Raw genomic sequence first — 14,325 nt, 5'->3', positions numbered from 1 at the left:
TAGCAAAATGAAGTGGACATATAAAAATATGGTAGGTAGGATTAGGTAAGGTAAAGTCTCCTAATACTGACTTGTGCACAATATATGTCTGGCATCCCTCCACTACCTCCTCAGATCATTCCTGGACATGGGAAGACTCCACCTGACAAAGAAGACCCTGCTGGAGCAAAGAAGACTCCTGATTCTTACTGAAAGAAGAGGACTCACTCAAAGACTCAAGGGCTCCTGGCAGCCTGTGTCTTCAATTGCTCTGCTAGGGTCAACTGGTTGCCCTCCTGTTTGCCTGTTTCAGGGACACAAAAAGCAGAAAGACTCTTCACTATAAGATAGCCCAGCTGACCACAGAAGAGTGGACCCTGCCTGAGGCCTGTCTAGAGAGAGGTTTGATGCATAAAAGCCTGCCCTGAGGAAGTAGGGTTTGAAGGACTGAACAGCTGTTGGAGAAAAGTGGCACTTAGTATTTTTTTCACTTCCCGAGGGCTTTTACGTGCTTCGGAGGCTTGCACAGGAAGGTAGCACCCAAGGCTGTCAAGAAAACTTGGTTTGTCCCACTGGATGTTTATTGCTACACTGAAAATGGGTTCAGTTAGACTTTGCAGGTAGGTTTGTGGAACCCTGCCTAGCTACATCTTCTATCTTTGACCCATTGGAGAAATTAAAAGAAAAGATAACTAAGTCCAAAGGAAAATCTTGGACCAGGGTGAGGTTACAGATCTGTCCAACCTGCGAAGCAACATCTGGAGCTATTTAATCCAGCTATGTCCTGTTCTGAACCTTTGGCATTAAACCAACCGCTTCAGCAGGAGCTTATTGACGGCATACCCAAATCTGAGGGATCCTTGCTGGTCTCAGTTTTGAAGGATTTTGAATTCTATTTCAGAGGCTAAGTCCAAATCTAAAACCTTTGACCGGAAGATGCGCCTGGTGTATCCAATCTCCGCTCCATCATCATCATCATCATCATCATCTGAAATTATACCTATGTCCTGGTCAACCGCAAACTGTTGTTTTCCTTTACTTTTTCTTGGCGCTTTTTCCCGTAAAACTTGCCCCATATCCTATTTTAATTAACTTGGCATCCTTTTGCTAATTAATCTTGTCTTTTTTTCCCTAACTTGATTTGCTAATTTTATTTCGTTGTGGCTTTTTACTTTAAAATTGTTGCTCATGTTTGAATTTAACACACTTCTACGGGGATTGTCTACAGCTTGTACCAGAGGTACCAAGAGTTAACAAGCATTGGCATAGCCAATAGGTCTCGCCTTTGGGACCTTATGTGTTTAACCATGCAACAGTTGCATAACTAAATACTTATAAGGTCCCAAAAGCAAGACCTATTGGCTATGCCAAGTGATCGCGATCAAACATCAAAGCGGCCGCGAAAGTGAAAGTAATTGCGGTAAAGCGCGGCGCGTGCGCCCGCACACATGCACTGTAGCTCTAGGCTGGCCTGGTAGCACTTTTTGGAGCCCTCTCAATAAGTCTCGCCAGACCAGCGCATGCGCTGGGTCAGGCGAGACCTAAAAAGGGAATCTCTATGAACTGTATTTAGGACTAACAAGAGTGTGTTCATTAAGGTGGTAGGGGTCTCCCCCTCCTAAATTAATAACCTAATTCCTTACAAGGTTTTTACTGCTTTTAGCAGGGACTGTCCAGCCAAGAGTAGAGCTTTGCTACTGTAAAGTGCAGGTATTACCCTATTAAATGCATAGAAACTCTGCTGAGAGGTGCTCAAATACATTAGCTCTGCCAACAAGTAATAATAGTTCCAAATAATGTGTAAGAGCCCTGCTTAAGCCTCTAGCAGCTTTGTTTCTTCAGTAACCGTTTAGCAGCTCTGCTGAGAAATGCTCATTCTCTCAGATTTCGAAAACTAAAATAATGTCAGGAAGGGATGATGAGAAGTAAAAAGTGTTGGAACTATCCAATGCAAATTTGATCAGAAAGGCCTAAATGTTATAGCAGTGTCCCATTCAAAATATTGCAGCACAATTTTAAAAGTGTAACAGCCTTCTAAAAGTGCTGCGAAGAGGAGGCAGCTTCTCACACTTCCTACAACTATGCACTGTTGCTGCTAAGGAAGATACATTTATATTCAATTTTCTAAGATAATTCACAAAAACATTTATGAATATGGGAAATGGTACTACCTGGTTACTCTTTCATACCGGGCCTTTCCTCATGATTAGATGTTGTTTATCTCCCTTCCCTACTCCTGATTTGATTACTTTAGTCCCTAATCATGTGTTTGTCCCACCCAGCAGCATTTTGGTCTCATAGTCGTCTGATTGATTGTCTAATGTATCTCTATTGCTGACCTTGTTTGCAGTCAGAGAACTGCTTTTGTCTTTTTCTCTAAGCACTGAATGGGAGTGCATTTGTTTTCTTGCTCTTTATCCCTTATGCTGCTTTCCCCTGTTCGGCTGCTTGCATTTTTTTTTCTTTTTTGTTCATATTTTATTATTGATCCAACATGGGCATCTGTCATGTTAGACTGGTTAATTCAAAATGGCTGTTAGCATCACGACACATGCACGGAGCACATTGCATGCGTCATGACACATGAATGCACCTGCATTGTGATGCTGGAAGCCATCTTGAAATGTGTTCCCTTCACTAGAAAACCTATTCCAAAATTCCCATTGGAATCCTGCATATTGCTCTACACACATAAACACATGCAATTGCAAAAAAACTGGCAAAGTCATTGGCTTGACATTTTAGAGCAAATATCTATTAGATTTGCTAATGCTTGTTAAACACTGTCATAAAAAAATAACGTTTTCCCCTTTAATTCACCTTAATTAAGTTTAGGTCTTTACATACTTCAGAATACAAACCCCAGACTTGAAACTGACTTTCATTTTATGGAAAGTTGATATGGTAATCAGGTTATTCTCTATCCTTTGTTTTCTCTCTCCTGGGTTTCCGTTTATGATTTGTAATGTGACTGCAGAAGGTGCTGACACAAACAAAATGTGAATACTAAGACCATAACTGAAAACTGTAGCAATCCATGTCCTCACAAAGCATTGACTTGATGAACCCCTGTTCATAAATGCACACCCACATTTATATTTGCACTTAGGGCTTTATTATGAGTTTGGCAGTGCGGGACCGCCCCGCTCCTGCACCGCCAAACTCATGGTTGAACCTCCCACCAGATTAGGAGTTTCCTCCTGTCTGGAAGAGGGTTATTTGGCGTTCCCACAGTGGTGCCTATAAAGTATGCACCGCAATGGGAACGTCAAAATCGGCATCTGCACGGCACGGACTGCTGCAGTACTGGGGTGCATGCACACAGGGGGCACAACATGTGCCCCCTGTTATGCACCCCATGGCCCTAGGTAACAGGGGGCCCTAAGGCCCCCTTTGTTTCCTCTCCACCACGCTTTTCATGGCAGGCTCCCCGTCATGAAAACCATGGTGCAGAGGAAACGTTTAATACACTTGATGCGACCAGGGCGGTCCCGCCAAGTATATTGTGGCCTCAAGACCACTGCCATGGATCTTTGGACCCTGGCAGTTTTGGTGGTCTCAGGGCGGCCTGACAGCCAGCCCTGGTCGCAATAGGGCGATCGGAAGACTGCCACCACAACGGCCCCGTGAGTCTGGCAGTCCATGGACCGCCAGACTCGTAATGAGGCCCTAGGTCTTATGAAGTGAAACCTTTAGGAAAGCCTTTGCCTACGGTTTGAATCCCATGTGCGTTAAAATCACTCTGAAGATTTCAGCCCCAGGCACATTTGTATATTTATTTGTGTTGACAATGCTGAAAGTGACAAATTCCTTACTCATGTCCTGCAAGGGAGCTGGGGCTGAGAATGCGCTTGAAAAGGGGATAGAACAATAAATACACTGATTTATTCCAGGCAATGGTTTTTAGGATCTTTTGACAACTATTGAGACAAAATGTGCAATCTGAGATCAGGAAATCTTTCACCTAATGTGAATGAAAAAGTGATATATATTGAATACGCACAACTGTCAACTGGGTAAGATTCTTTGCTGAGAATTGCCCCATGGTCACGGCCACTGGCCAGTAACACGCTCCGTTGATTCTGACCCACACAAACGCATCAGATAACAGGCCAGCAGGAGGGTGAGTGATAATATGTCTGGGTCCTGAGGAAAGAGGTCACCAGCCATCTTCACAGGTACTCTGCACAGGTTACCCTGAGAGCTGTGAACCCATCACTTTGTTAGCAGACACCTACTGGGAAACAAGATGCCACTTCCAGCTGTGGCTAGTGCAGAGATAGGATTTGTGCGATCGTAAAGAGACCGCTTCGATCAATTCCATCCTGTTCTGCAGTTCATTTGTACCATATCGACACATCATCCATTGACCTGTCTCGTGTGCCGCTGAAATCCTCCCCTAGTGCCTGGATTTGTGTCACAACGTATATCAGTCCTCATTCATCAGTGATTGTGTGTCGACAGCCGTGCATGATATGATACAGCACTGTGTCTATAAAGGTCATGCAGAAATGGATAGTCTGTTGCATTGATTAATGTTGTCTTTAGTGAAAGTAGGTTGCATCAAATCCCATTTATTTCTCCCTCTCCAAGGGATAAAGGGCTTTGCTTGTTGTGCTAGCTGCTGATTGAACCAAGTGCACCGTTTTTTTCCGCATTGACTGGGGCCCTAACGCCGAGGTAGATTTTATGTACAGAGGACCTAACCTGTGTGCGGAGTCCAGTTAAATAATCCTGATTCCTAGCATGGGATGGATGACAGGTGACGTCCCATGCGCTCCACGGGCTATGTCTGACTGAGGAGCGCCCCGCATAGCCTGGCATCTGTGGCCCAGGTGGCATTATCATTCATCTGTTAATCCCACTCTCAGGAGCGGTTAAATGTAAATGCAGGGATCAAGTAACAAGCGAGAGAGAGAGCAATGCTGAAAACATTTACTTGCCTGGAGAGAGAGGATATGTATATTCTGACATGTTTGAAATCTCTGAATGTTTTGCGTTGAATACCAGGTGAGACTGAGAGAAGCCCGCTAAAGAATTCTCACACACATTTGTCAATCACCAAATACTGCAAAGGCATTGGGAAGGGTTAAAATGCGGGAATTCCTTTTGTGTGCCATTTTAAAATGATTGACATGGTCCAACTTATAGCTGGTACTTTTCGTTTTAAGGGGTCTCCTGTGTGGTGGCTTTTCTTGGAAAAAGTAGAGTAAGATACAGGCTGCAGCCAGGGAAGGCTCTCACTTGTCCTCCATGCATCATCAGCGAGGTAACGCAAAATGACAGGGCCCATGAAAAAGGTATTGGGATCCCAGACTCCCCCATCTCACCACTAGCCAAAGAGTTTAGACTGAACGGGCTACCCCTCAAGCATAGTGATACGCCACTGTAGCGTACACGTAGAAAGGAAACCTGAACACAGAGCGTGATTCTCACCCTAAACGGTGCAGTTATCATGATCATCACTATAATCAGATCAGTCGAAAAAGGCAAACTGTGATCCGGTATTGGGTCATGTATGTGTCCTGAATTCTCATTATGTAGTTGATGTTTTGAATGTGATGGCCAGTATTATTCTGATACAAGTGCTAAATACCTCTACTCAGTGATTTAACGACCACATTAAAATTAAGATATCCGTTCCTTCTAGCTAGCCGAAGACCACCTCTTTCCAGCACATCATCTTGAAGGCAGAGGAGAGGCAGGTTGGGCTTGCGTTTCACAGCTGGCTGTCGGCTCGCAGGACCTCAGATGATGCTGAAGAGGAGGCGAGCGTGCCTTTCCGGTGGTCCCTTGATTCTCCTCCTTTGCCAAGTGATTAATGCACTTGAAGTACCACTTGACCGTAAGTATTGCCGTGTTACATTCATGTTCATTGTTAAATCGTTTTCTTTTGCAGGTGAGATGTACTCATTACTGCTAATTTTACGTTAAAAGCAACTTCAAGGGCAGTGTTCTCAGCACCTGACCCACTGCTGTAGCGAGGAATCCTTTGTGCATTTTTAATTGACTGCATGGGACCTCACAAAAGAAGTGTAACCCTCTACAAAGCCTGAGAAAATGTAAGCACCGACTGAAATGAACTCCTATCCATCTGTAGATTTAAGTATTATGTGCCTCTTGTACATACTGCCACGCGGGGAATATCCCACCTGAGTGGGTACTGCAGACTGTTGGAGAGTATCTTCGTTGTCCCTGTTCAAGATGGTTAGCAGTCAGAAGTCCTGACAAAGACCATCTTGGGTGAAAGAAAAATGGTAATATATTACTGAAAGAATTGTGAAAGGATGAATTACTGGGGATGGGCGCTTGAGTAAGCATCACTCGTTGCAAATGATGTGAGGGAGAGGGGCCTATCAGACACTCCATACCTTCAGTGTTCATCATGCGGGCCTTTGAGAGGTCCATAACGTTGTTTAGGGACAGTGGAGAAGAGTTACAATCTGTGACTTTGGAAGACAAAAAGATTTGTTTAAAAAATAGTACCTGCATTGGTCGTGGCAACTTAAGATTGATGCATGGTTTGTCACTAACTTATAAAAATACGGAGCCATGGTTTCTAGAATAATGAGATGTCACCGGTAGGAGTGTCTGGCAGTAGTGTAGCAAGGATGCCTTGGGCCACGGTGCAAGCAAGGAATGCCCCCTTTGCTACTTGGGTAGTAAAGTACAGCACTTACCAGGGTTCACTGGCCTGCTCAGGGCCCCAGTGCCACTGCACCTGCTGCATCAATGGTAGCTACGCGCCTGGAGTCAGGACCCAGGGCTCAACATAATCAGCCACGTGTAAGTCTCTGGGAACGTCCGACCAGTAGCAAGCAACATGCTTTGCTCTTCATTCTGCAGCTATCACAATGATATTTTTGTAGCTTATAGTTTTTGCTCTATGTGTGTTATTTTTCTATTGCATTTGACAACTATTTATGAAATATTGAAGTTTATTCGCTAATCTGGGCATCCTTTTTCGCGAGTTATTTTGGGCTATGATGTTTGTACTGCCATGAACCTTGACCTGGCATATAGGCTGGTGCCCCTCACGGTGTATGTCATGAGGGAGAGTGTAAATCATGGAATAAATCTTCAGGACAGTCAGGCTGCCTCCGAGGGCCTGCAGTGACTGGTCAGTGAGACAAAATCCAGCACAACTCACACTGTGTGCAGCGTGGGCTTACCTAAAACAGGCTTATATACACGTTAAACCGATGCACGCTATCTCTGGCATTCTTTATTTTATAGAAAATATTATTATAAAAATATATTCTACATTGAAACTATTTTAGGTGCGCCCTCATTTCTCCCCGTGTGAGTTGTGTAGGATTTGCCCCCAGTGTGGAGCAATTTGCAGCTATTTTTCCTCATCTCCACTTTCATCGGGAATTCATTATTCATAAAATCATCAAATGGGTTTGTTTAAGGACAAGGAGGGCAGATGTAAATATAAAGAATCTATCAAACTGTGAAATTGAAACTTGAATGCAATATGTTTGGGGCAGATGTGCGTTGCCTCCGGCACAGAAAATCTAATCTGCTTCAAAGCCTGATCTGTATATGGGCATCAGCTGGCACAGCTAATACAGAGGCATGAACAGTCTAGATCAGACACATGGTAACAAGAGGGACAAGTATTGTCCTCAAAGAGTGGTTTCACACTAGTCCTCAGCGGAAGAGGTTTATATTAAAACGTGTTTTTACGTGGGTTGCTCATTATTCGCACTAAGACTCTCAAGGAGCACTTTGCAGTCTTTAATAGAAGTAGTACAATTCTAGGAATAACATTTTACTTCTTTGAACATTGTACTGAATTCTATTTCAGATGGATCTGCTAAGCTTCTTCATACCCACTTTCTCTTACCTTTTGTTGTAAAGAGAAGGTGGTATCGGGGCAACAGCTGAATAAAAACGGTATGTTAGCCCACTCTGAAGTCTTTGCACAATTATGAGAGCGCAAGATGCAAATAAGTGCACACAGCGCTGTTATTAGCGCCTTTTGGTCAGCACTTTGATGGAGGGCAGTACTGTTCAGCTAAACTGGCATGCTTCTGCACCCACCCATGTCATTTGCTTTCTTCCCTTCTGTGTCATGACACTTGCAAAGGGCAGCATGGAGGTAACCATAAGAATGCACTTTGGGGTTAACATAAAGTAATAATATCAACTCAAATTGTTCTTTATGTTTGCACAAAGTTACAAGTAGCTTTTTACTCATGGTAGCATTGGATCTTTTGTCTTTACTAAGGTGTGGTATTACCATATTTAAAATACGGCATTACTGCATCACTCAAAATCAAGAGGATGGGTTGAAATACACCATGACTCAATTCCAGTGCATTTCTCCCACTACTGTTGCTAAGTGATGAGGACAGCTAGTTAAATCTGCATTGTGTCCTACATGAGCATGTAAATACTAATTTGCTGAAATGAAAGTTAGTGGAGTACTGAATACATTACGATGTCTAACACTTACATTGGGTTTTTAGGTATATTGGATAATAACCCAAGGGAGTGATTTGACGATTGACGTCTATCAGAGAGCATACAGGGAAGATAAAGTAAAAAGATTTAGAAATGCTGCCCACGTTCCAGAATGCCTGTAAAGGTCAATATAGTAGCAAAATGTTCAGGGGAAAATCTGGAAAATGACTTATGCCCTATTACCCGAAGGACAGTAGCAAAGCACAACCCATTTAAAGGGTGGGACTGATTTCAGAGAATATGAAATCAGCGAAAGGATCTTAACACTAATGGAAAGCACCAGACATTGATGGCGACCCATACATATTATACATATGCCTCAAGGAAATGTTGATATAAAAATGTCACTCATTATTTATGAAAGTTATGAACATATGCTCTCTGCAAGACCCATCACACAGGTCACTATTACCCTTATACAAAAGCAAGGCATGAAGAGAGCAAACAAGATACTATCACTCAATATCTTTAATACACACCAAATGCAAAAGTGTTAGTCACATCTAAATAGATTTACGCTAAACAGATTTTGTCAAAGGAAGATACTCTAGCGCAAGACGTCTGCCCAACATCATAAGTAGTAGTTAAAAAAGTGAATAAATATGGCATGGAATCATCATCAGTGGGAGAAAATCTTTGATAGTGTGGAATGGCCCTACCTCTTTATCATGGCATGAGCTAACAGTCATATTTAATATCCTAGTCAAACTTCATTTTCTCCAAAGCTAATATCCTTGTTTACGGAGGTCTATCCTCTCAATTCAGCTTGCAAAGGTGAACCTGACAAAGAAATGACCCATATGCTCTCTCTTGTACCCCCTACTCTTTACACTTGCTTTAGAAGTCCTCCTCAAGAGAATACCAAGTGTATACGGAATGGATAGACATCAAAAATATAGGATATCAGCTTATGTGGGCTTCATATACATTGCATTGTCAGTCTTCTCTTGCATCCATGTCAGTTTTGAAAGCCAGAATATGCGTGCAGTATCTCAAAGTGTGGCTCACTGATGCATGATATCATGTTAGTGACCCAGCCCCATAGAGACTAATATACCAAGATATTGTCTTGTTTACAACTCAAATCCAGTTTGAAGGAAAGCAACAAGTACTTTCCAGAGTGTAGTTTTTGGCCTGGTATAGACACCACTCTTTACAGTGATTCAAACAGTAATTCGTGAGGCACAATCCAAATCTGATTGGCTGGAGAATCTATAAAAAAGCTAACAAATTGATGATTACTTTTCAAAACACATTCCTTCTTTTAGAAGGTCGATGGGAATATCAGATGTGAAAAAGTGGACTCATCCAAATCTAGCTTTAGGTATAGGTACACTAAAGGGACTCTCACAAGACATATTTTACTAATAATCTTGGAACAAAAGAATGGGAAGTTTCATATTTATATACTTAATATCATATTTGTGCTATAAATACTACAAATGTAATTATGCAAGAAAGAGCTAGGGAAGTGTTTCACATACCCCACATAATTAATAACCATTTTCACACAAAAAGATTGTGACGTTCTCTCACAGCATGACTTGTGAAGAAATCTCAGTTTTTGCATCCTATATGATCTATTAAGATCTGTTTAATCCAGAGAGAGGTTAGTTGGTGTAATTACCCTGTGAGTATAAATATTTATTTCAAGAACACAACTTTATCAGATGTTTTTGAAGTAAACTCAATAATTATGAAATACTATTTATGATATTTGAAACTAAATATTATTCTATAGCATGTTAATTATTCCTCATACCCCTACCCCTGACTGATTGTTGCAGGAATGTCTTTATTTTAGGGCTATTATTGTCTGCTCCATCAGAGGCCATGGCTTCATGATGCATATTTGTGCTTAGTTGATGTAAGAGGCCTAGGTGATAATTATATATATATATATTCAATGAAAAAACCAAAGGTTTCACACATGTTATAGTTAGCTGGACATTTCACTCGTAAAACACCAATGAAATTTCCCCGTTATAGTTAGTTCAGCTAACTATAACTCGCGCGCCCGCAATGCACTACTGATGACGTCACATATTACATCACTCATGACATGGTCACTGACATCACTCATGACATCACTGATGACATCTCAAATGACATCACTGATGACATCACTGATGACATCATCCTTGTGATAGAGTGGCAGACCTCCTCTTCCCCTAATATAACCTTTGATACACACATACAAAAATAGAAACTAAAATGTTCAAAATAATGGACATACCAATATCAGTTACAACAACCTATTCAGTAATTCTAAGAACCACATACACATCCACTCATTCACCAACAGTCCTGTACAGTCACTCATACATGCACTCACTCATCATATGTACTCATACATCTATACATCCTGTTACACAATGCCACTCATCCATAGAGTTACTCACACATAGTCACTCATGCTAATAAAGAAACAAACATACATTTATTAGCTTATACAGTTATACACACACCACCACACTTACTTCTACGGAAACTTACACATAGTTAGTCTAAAAAACAATCACTTATAGAAACACATACTTATTCATACATGAACTCTTTCAATCTCTCACTGTCACATATACTCACTTATATACACCAATAGTCACATATACTAGTTTAATAGATATGTAGTTACTCATAAAGACACTATTGAGACAGTCATTCACTCACTAACACACCCATACACACACTCATCCACCCATACAGTCCTGCATACATGTTGTCTTCAACACATACAAAGAGTGATTCACTCATTCATGCACCAATGCACTACATAATACCCCCACCGAACCATACAGACACTCAGACTGATACTTAAAAAAAGAACTATTTACCTATATAGATACCCATGAAGCTACTCACCAACCCATGCAGCCACTTATACACAAAGTGAGAAACTGATACAGATATTTTCATATTTAAACATTACTCAGTAAGCCATGTATTCACTATGATACACTTAATCAGTCAGTTACACAAAAAAAAATTAAAAAAAAAAGCATCCATTTAGACACTTATATACCCATTTATTCTTCCATTGACCTTGAGATATACATAAATATAAAACATATTTAATTTTCAGAAAAACACACATTCACTGGATGATGTCATCAGTGATGTCATTTGAGATGTCATCAGTGATGTCATGAGTGATGTCAGTGACCATGTCATGAGTGATGTAATATGTGACGTCATCAGTAGTGCATTGCGGGCGCGCGAGTTATAGTTAGCTGAACTAACTATAACGGGGAAATTTCATTGGTTTTTTACGAGTGAAATATCCAGCTAACTATAACATGTGTGAAACCTTTGGTTTTTTCATTGAATTTCTAAGGTTTTTTAAATGCTAATTCCTAACTATAACGTGTGTGAAACCGATGGTTTTTTCAGTGAATTTGCAAGGTTTTTTAAATGCTAATTCCTAACTATAACGTGTGTGAAACCCATGGTTTTTTCAGTGAATTTGCAAGGTTTTTTAAATGCAAATTTTTTTTTTTTTTTCTTTTTTTTTTTTTACATATTTTTATTTTAATTTTCTATCCTTTTTTAAAGACTATGGTTAAATTTTAAAAATTCTACAATATGTTTTTTTTTTTACCATTTTTATAAAATAAACAGGTAAGATTTATTAGTATAACATATTGTTTTTTTTTTTCCTTTTTTTTTTTTTTTAAATTTTTTTTTAACGTGCGCGTACGGTAAGCGCACGTCTTGCTTTCATTACGTTAGATTTCTACGCTGTTTGCGTTCATTTACGCAATTTGCGTAGACGCACGTCACGCGCGCACAGCGCGTAACGCATACGCTGCACGCGCACGTTACGCGGAAGTGAAGGGGCGTGCCTGTTTTGCGCATGCGCGCGTGCGCGTGTCTTTTTTACGCGCATGCTTATTTTTGCCGTAAGCGCACCGTAAGCGCACCGTAAGCGTAACGTACGCGCACGTTGGGTCATGTGATCAAGAAACAAGACTTTTGATTGGTTTTTACTACTTTCAGTTCTAGAACTCTCCTACACCACACCCATTCCCCTCATTTCTGCTTGTGATCCCTTAGGAGAAGGAGCTGGGTTGTCTTTGTGATACGATGGCAGAACAGCAGAGCTCTTCTGAGAGTGAGGCTAGCAGCACTACCTTGAGGCAGAGAAGGAGGAAACAAAAGACCTCTTTCATATGGGAGTATTTTACTTTTCCAGAGGACAAGAAAAAGGTAAATGCACCCTTAGTGACTTGTAAGCTGTGTGGCCGTGTACTTTCAAGAGGGAATCCCAACAAGAAGTATTCCTTCGGGAATCACACCATGTTGAGACACCTTAAAGATGTACACGGAAGGACACATGCTCGACATACTGAAGGTAACCCTTCAGTAAGTCATCCAAGCACATCCACAGCAGCTCAGCCTGGTCCATCATCTGCAGGGCCGAGTCCATCTTCGGCAGGTCAGGTGAGCCCTTCATCTGTGGGGGGAGCATCTCCTTTTTCTACTCCTCTGGAAACAAACCATCGGTTTGTGAGGGTTGAAATACGGTGCGCCACTTGTCATGATCTAATTTGTCATAGGGAGACCAGTGTTTCCCTAGTGAACAATAAAATAGATCAGCACATTTGTCGTACCGACTAATATTCCCATTCTTTCTTTCCTCTGTCCCTGCATGAACACAACGGCTCTTGTAAGAGCCAACCTTACCTTTCAACTATTTTTTATATATGTTTTTAAAACTTTTTTTTGATTTTTTTTTACCGTACGCGTATGGTACGCGTAATTATTATTTTTTTTTTTTAAAAAACACTAAAAATCAATTATCACATTACAAGGTCCTTGAGAGACTACAATGAAAAACTGAAAATGTGATTGTGGAGAAGTGGAAAAAAGGGACCATGAAATTTTTGACTTACCATACCCACTCAAAAAATTATTTATTAATTTAAATTTAATTTTAATTGCTTTAAAAATGGTTCAAGTTTTCGAAAATTTTCTATCTCAATCTGAAAAAAAGGAAAAAAGTATTAATATTTAATAAAACATTTTATAATACAGTACACATATTTACATATTTTCCAAAAAATGTTTTGCCTTTTTTTTGCTGTTTTCAGAATATATTGCATTTCACTATAAATTGTGAAAGCAATTGCATTCATCATTTAACAGCGGGCAAAAAAAAAATTAACAATCTCAAAGATTGTTTTAAAAAAGCCCACAATCTCTTTTTGCATAAACATAACTTTATAGAAATGCATATTATTCTTAAAAAATATCATCTAATATCAATACTTATTTCTTTAAAATACCGTCTGACATTTTTGTTTCAGAAGTATAATCACAAAAATATATCTCAAATAACTCCACAATACATCTGGTTCCATTTCCTTTAGGCCAAATAGTAATTTTAAAATTCTTTTTTGATTAAATTTCCAATGGTAATCCAATAAAAATCTAAAGTTTAAATTGTACAGATCTCACCGATTGTCTGTAACATTTTGGTTTCCGAAAGATTAATTAATAATTAAATAAGTCCACAATAGAATTGTTTACCTTTCCGCATGGCCAAATAGTAATTTTAAAAATCTTTTTTGAATAAATTTCCAATGGCAATCCAATAACATTCCAAAATTTAAATTGTGCAGATGTTACCGGTTTTGTCTAAATTTTTGGTTTTCCAAAGTTTCATTAAAAATTGAAAAAGTCCACATTACAATTGGTTACCTTTCCATTAGGCCAAATGATAATTTGTAAAATCATTTTTTTTGAAAATTCCAATGGTAATCCAATAAAATGGTAAAATTGTTTTGTACAGATGTTGCCAAATCTCTCTAAAATTTAGGTTTCAGGAAGATTAGATAGGAATTTGCTAAATCAAAAGGCAAACGTTGCTTAAAA

At 40.0% G+C, this 14,325-nt stretch overlaps 1 protein-coding gene across 16 annotated transcripts in view; it reads left to right on the top strand.

Moving 5' to 3' along the window:
• Window positions 1–14,325, top strand: part of NRCAM (neuronal cell adhesion molecule) — a 971,555-nt gene that overhangs the window by 699,228 nt on the left and 258,002 nt on the right. For all 16 annotated transcript variants that reach the window (XM_085653084.1, XM_085653089.1, XM_085653092.1 and 13 more), the window contains one exon: window positions 5,630–5,824. In XM_085653084.1, the coding sequence (XP_085509210.1) occupies window positions 5,731–5,824 (94 nt within the window). In that variant the 5' untranslated portion in view covers window positions 5,630–5,730. The remainder of the gene's footprint in view (window positions 1–5,629; window positions 5,825–14,325) is intronic.

This window comes from Triturus cristatus, chromosome 4_1 (genome assembly GCF_964204655.1).
Source record: "Triturus cristatus chromosome 4_1, aTriCri1.1, whole genome shotgun sequence".
Taxonomy (NCBI): domain Eukaryota; kingdom Metazoa; phylum Chordata; class Amphibia; order Caudata; family Salamandridae; genus Triturus; species Triturus cristatus.
Note: the sequence above shows the minus strand (reverse complement) of the source record. Positions and strands in the feature narration are given on the sequence as shown.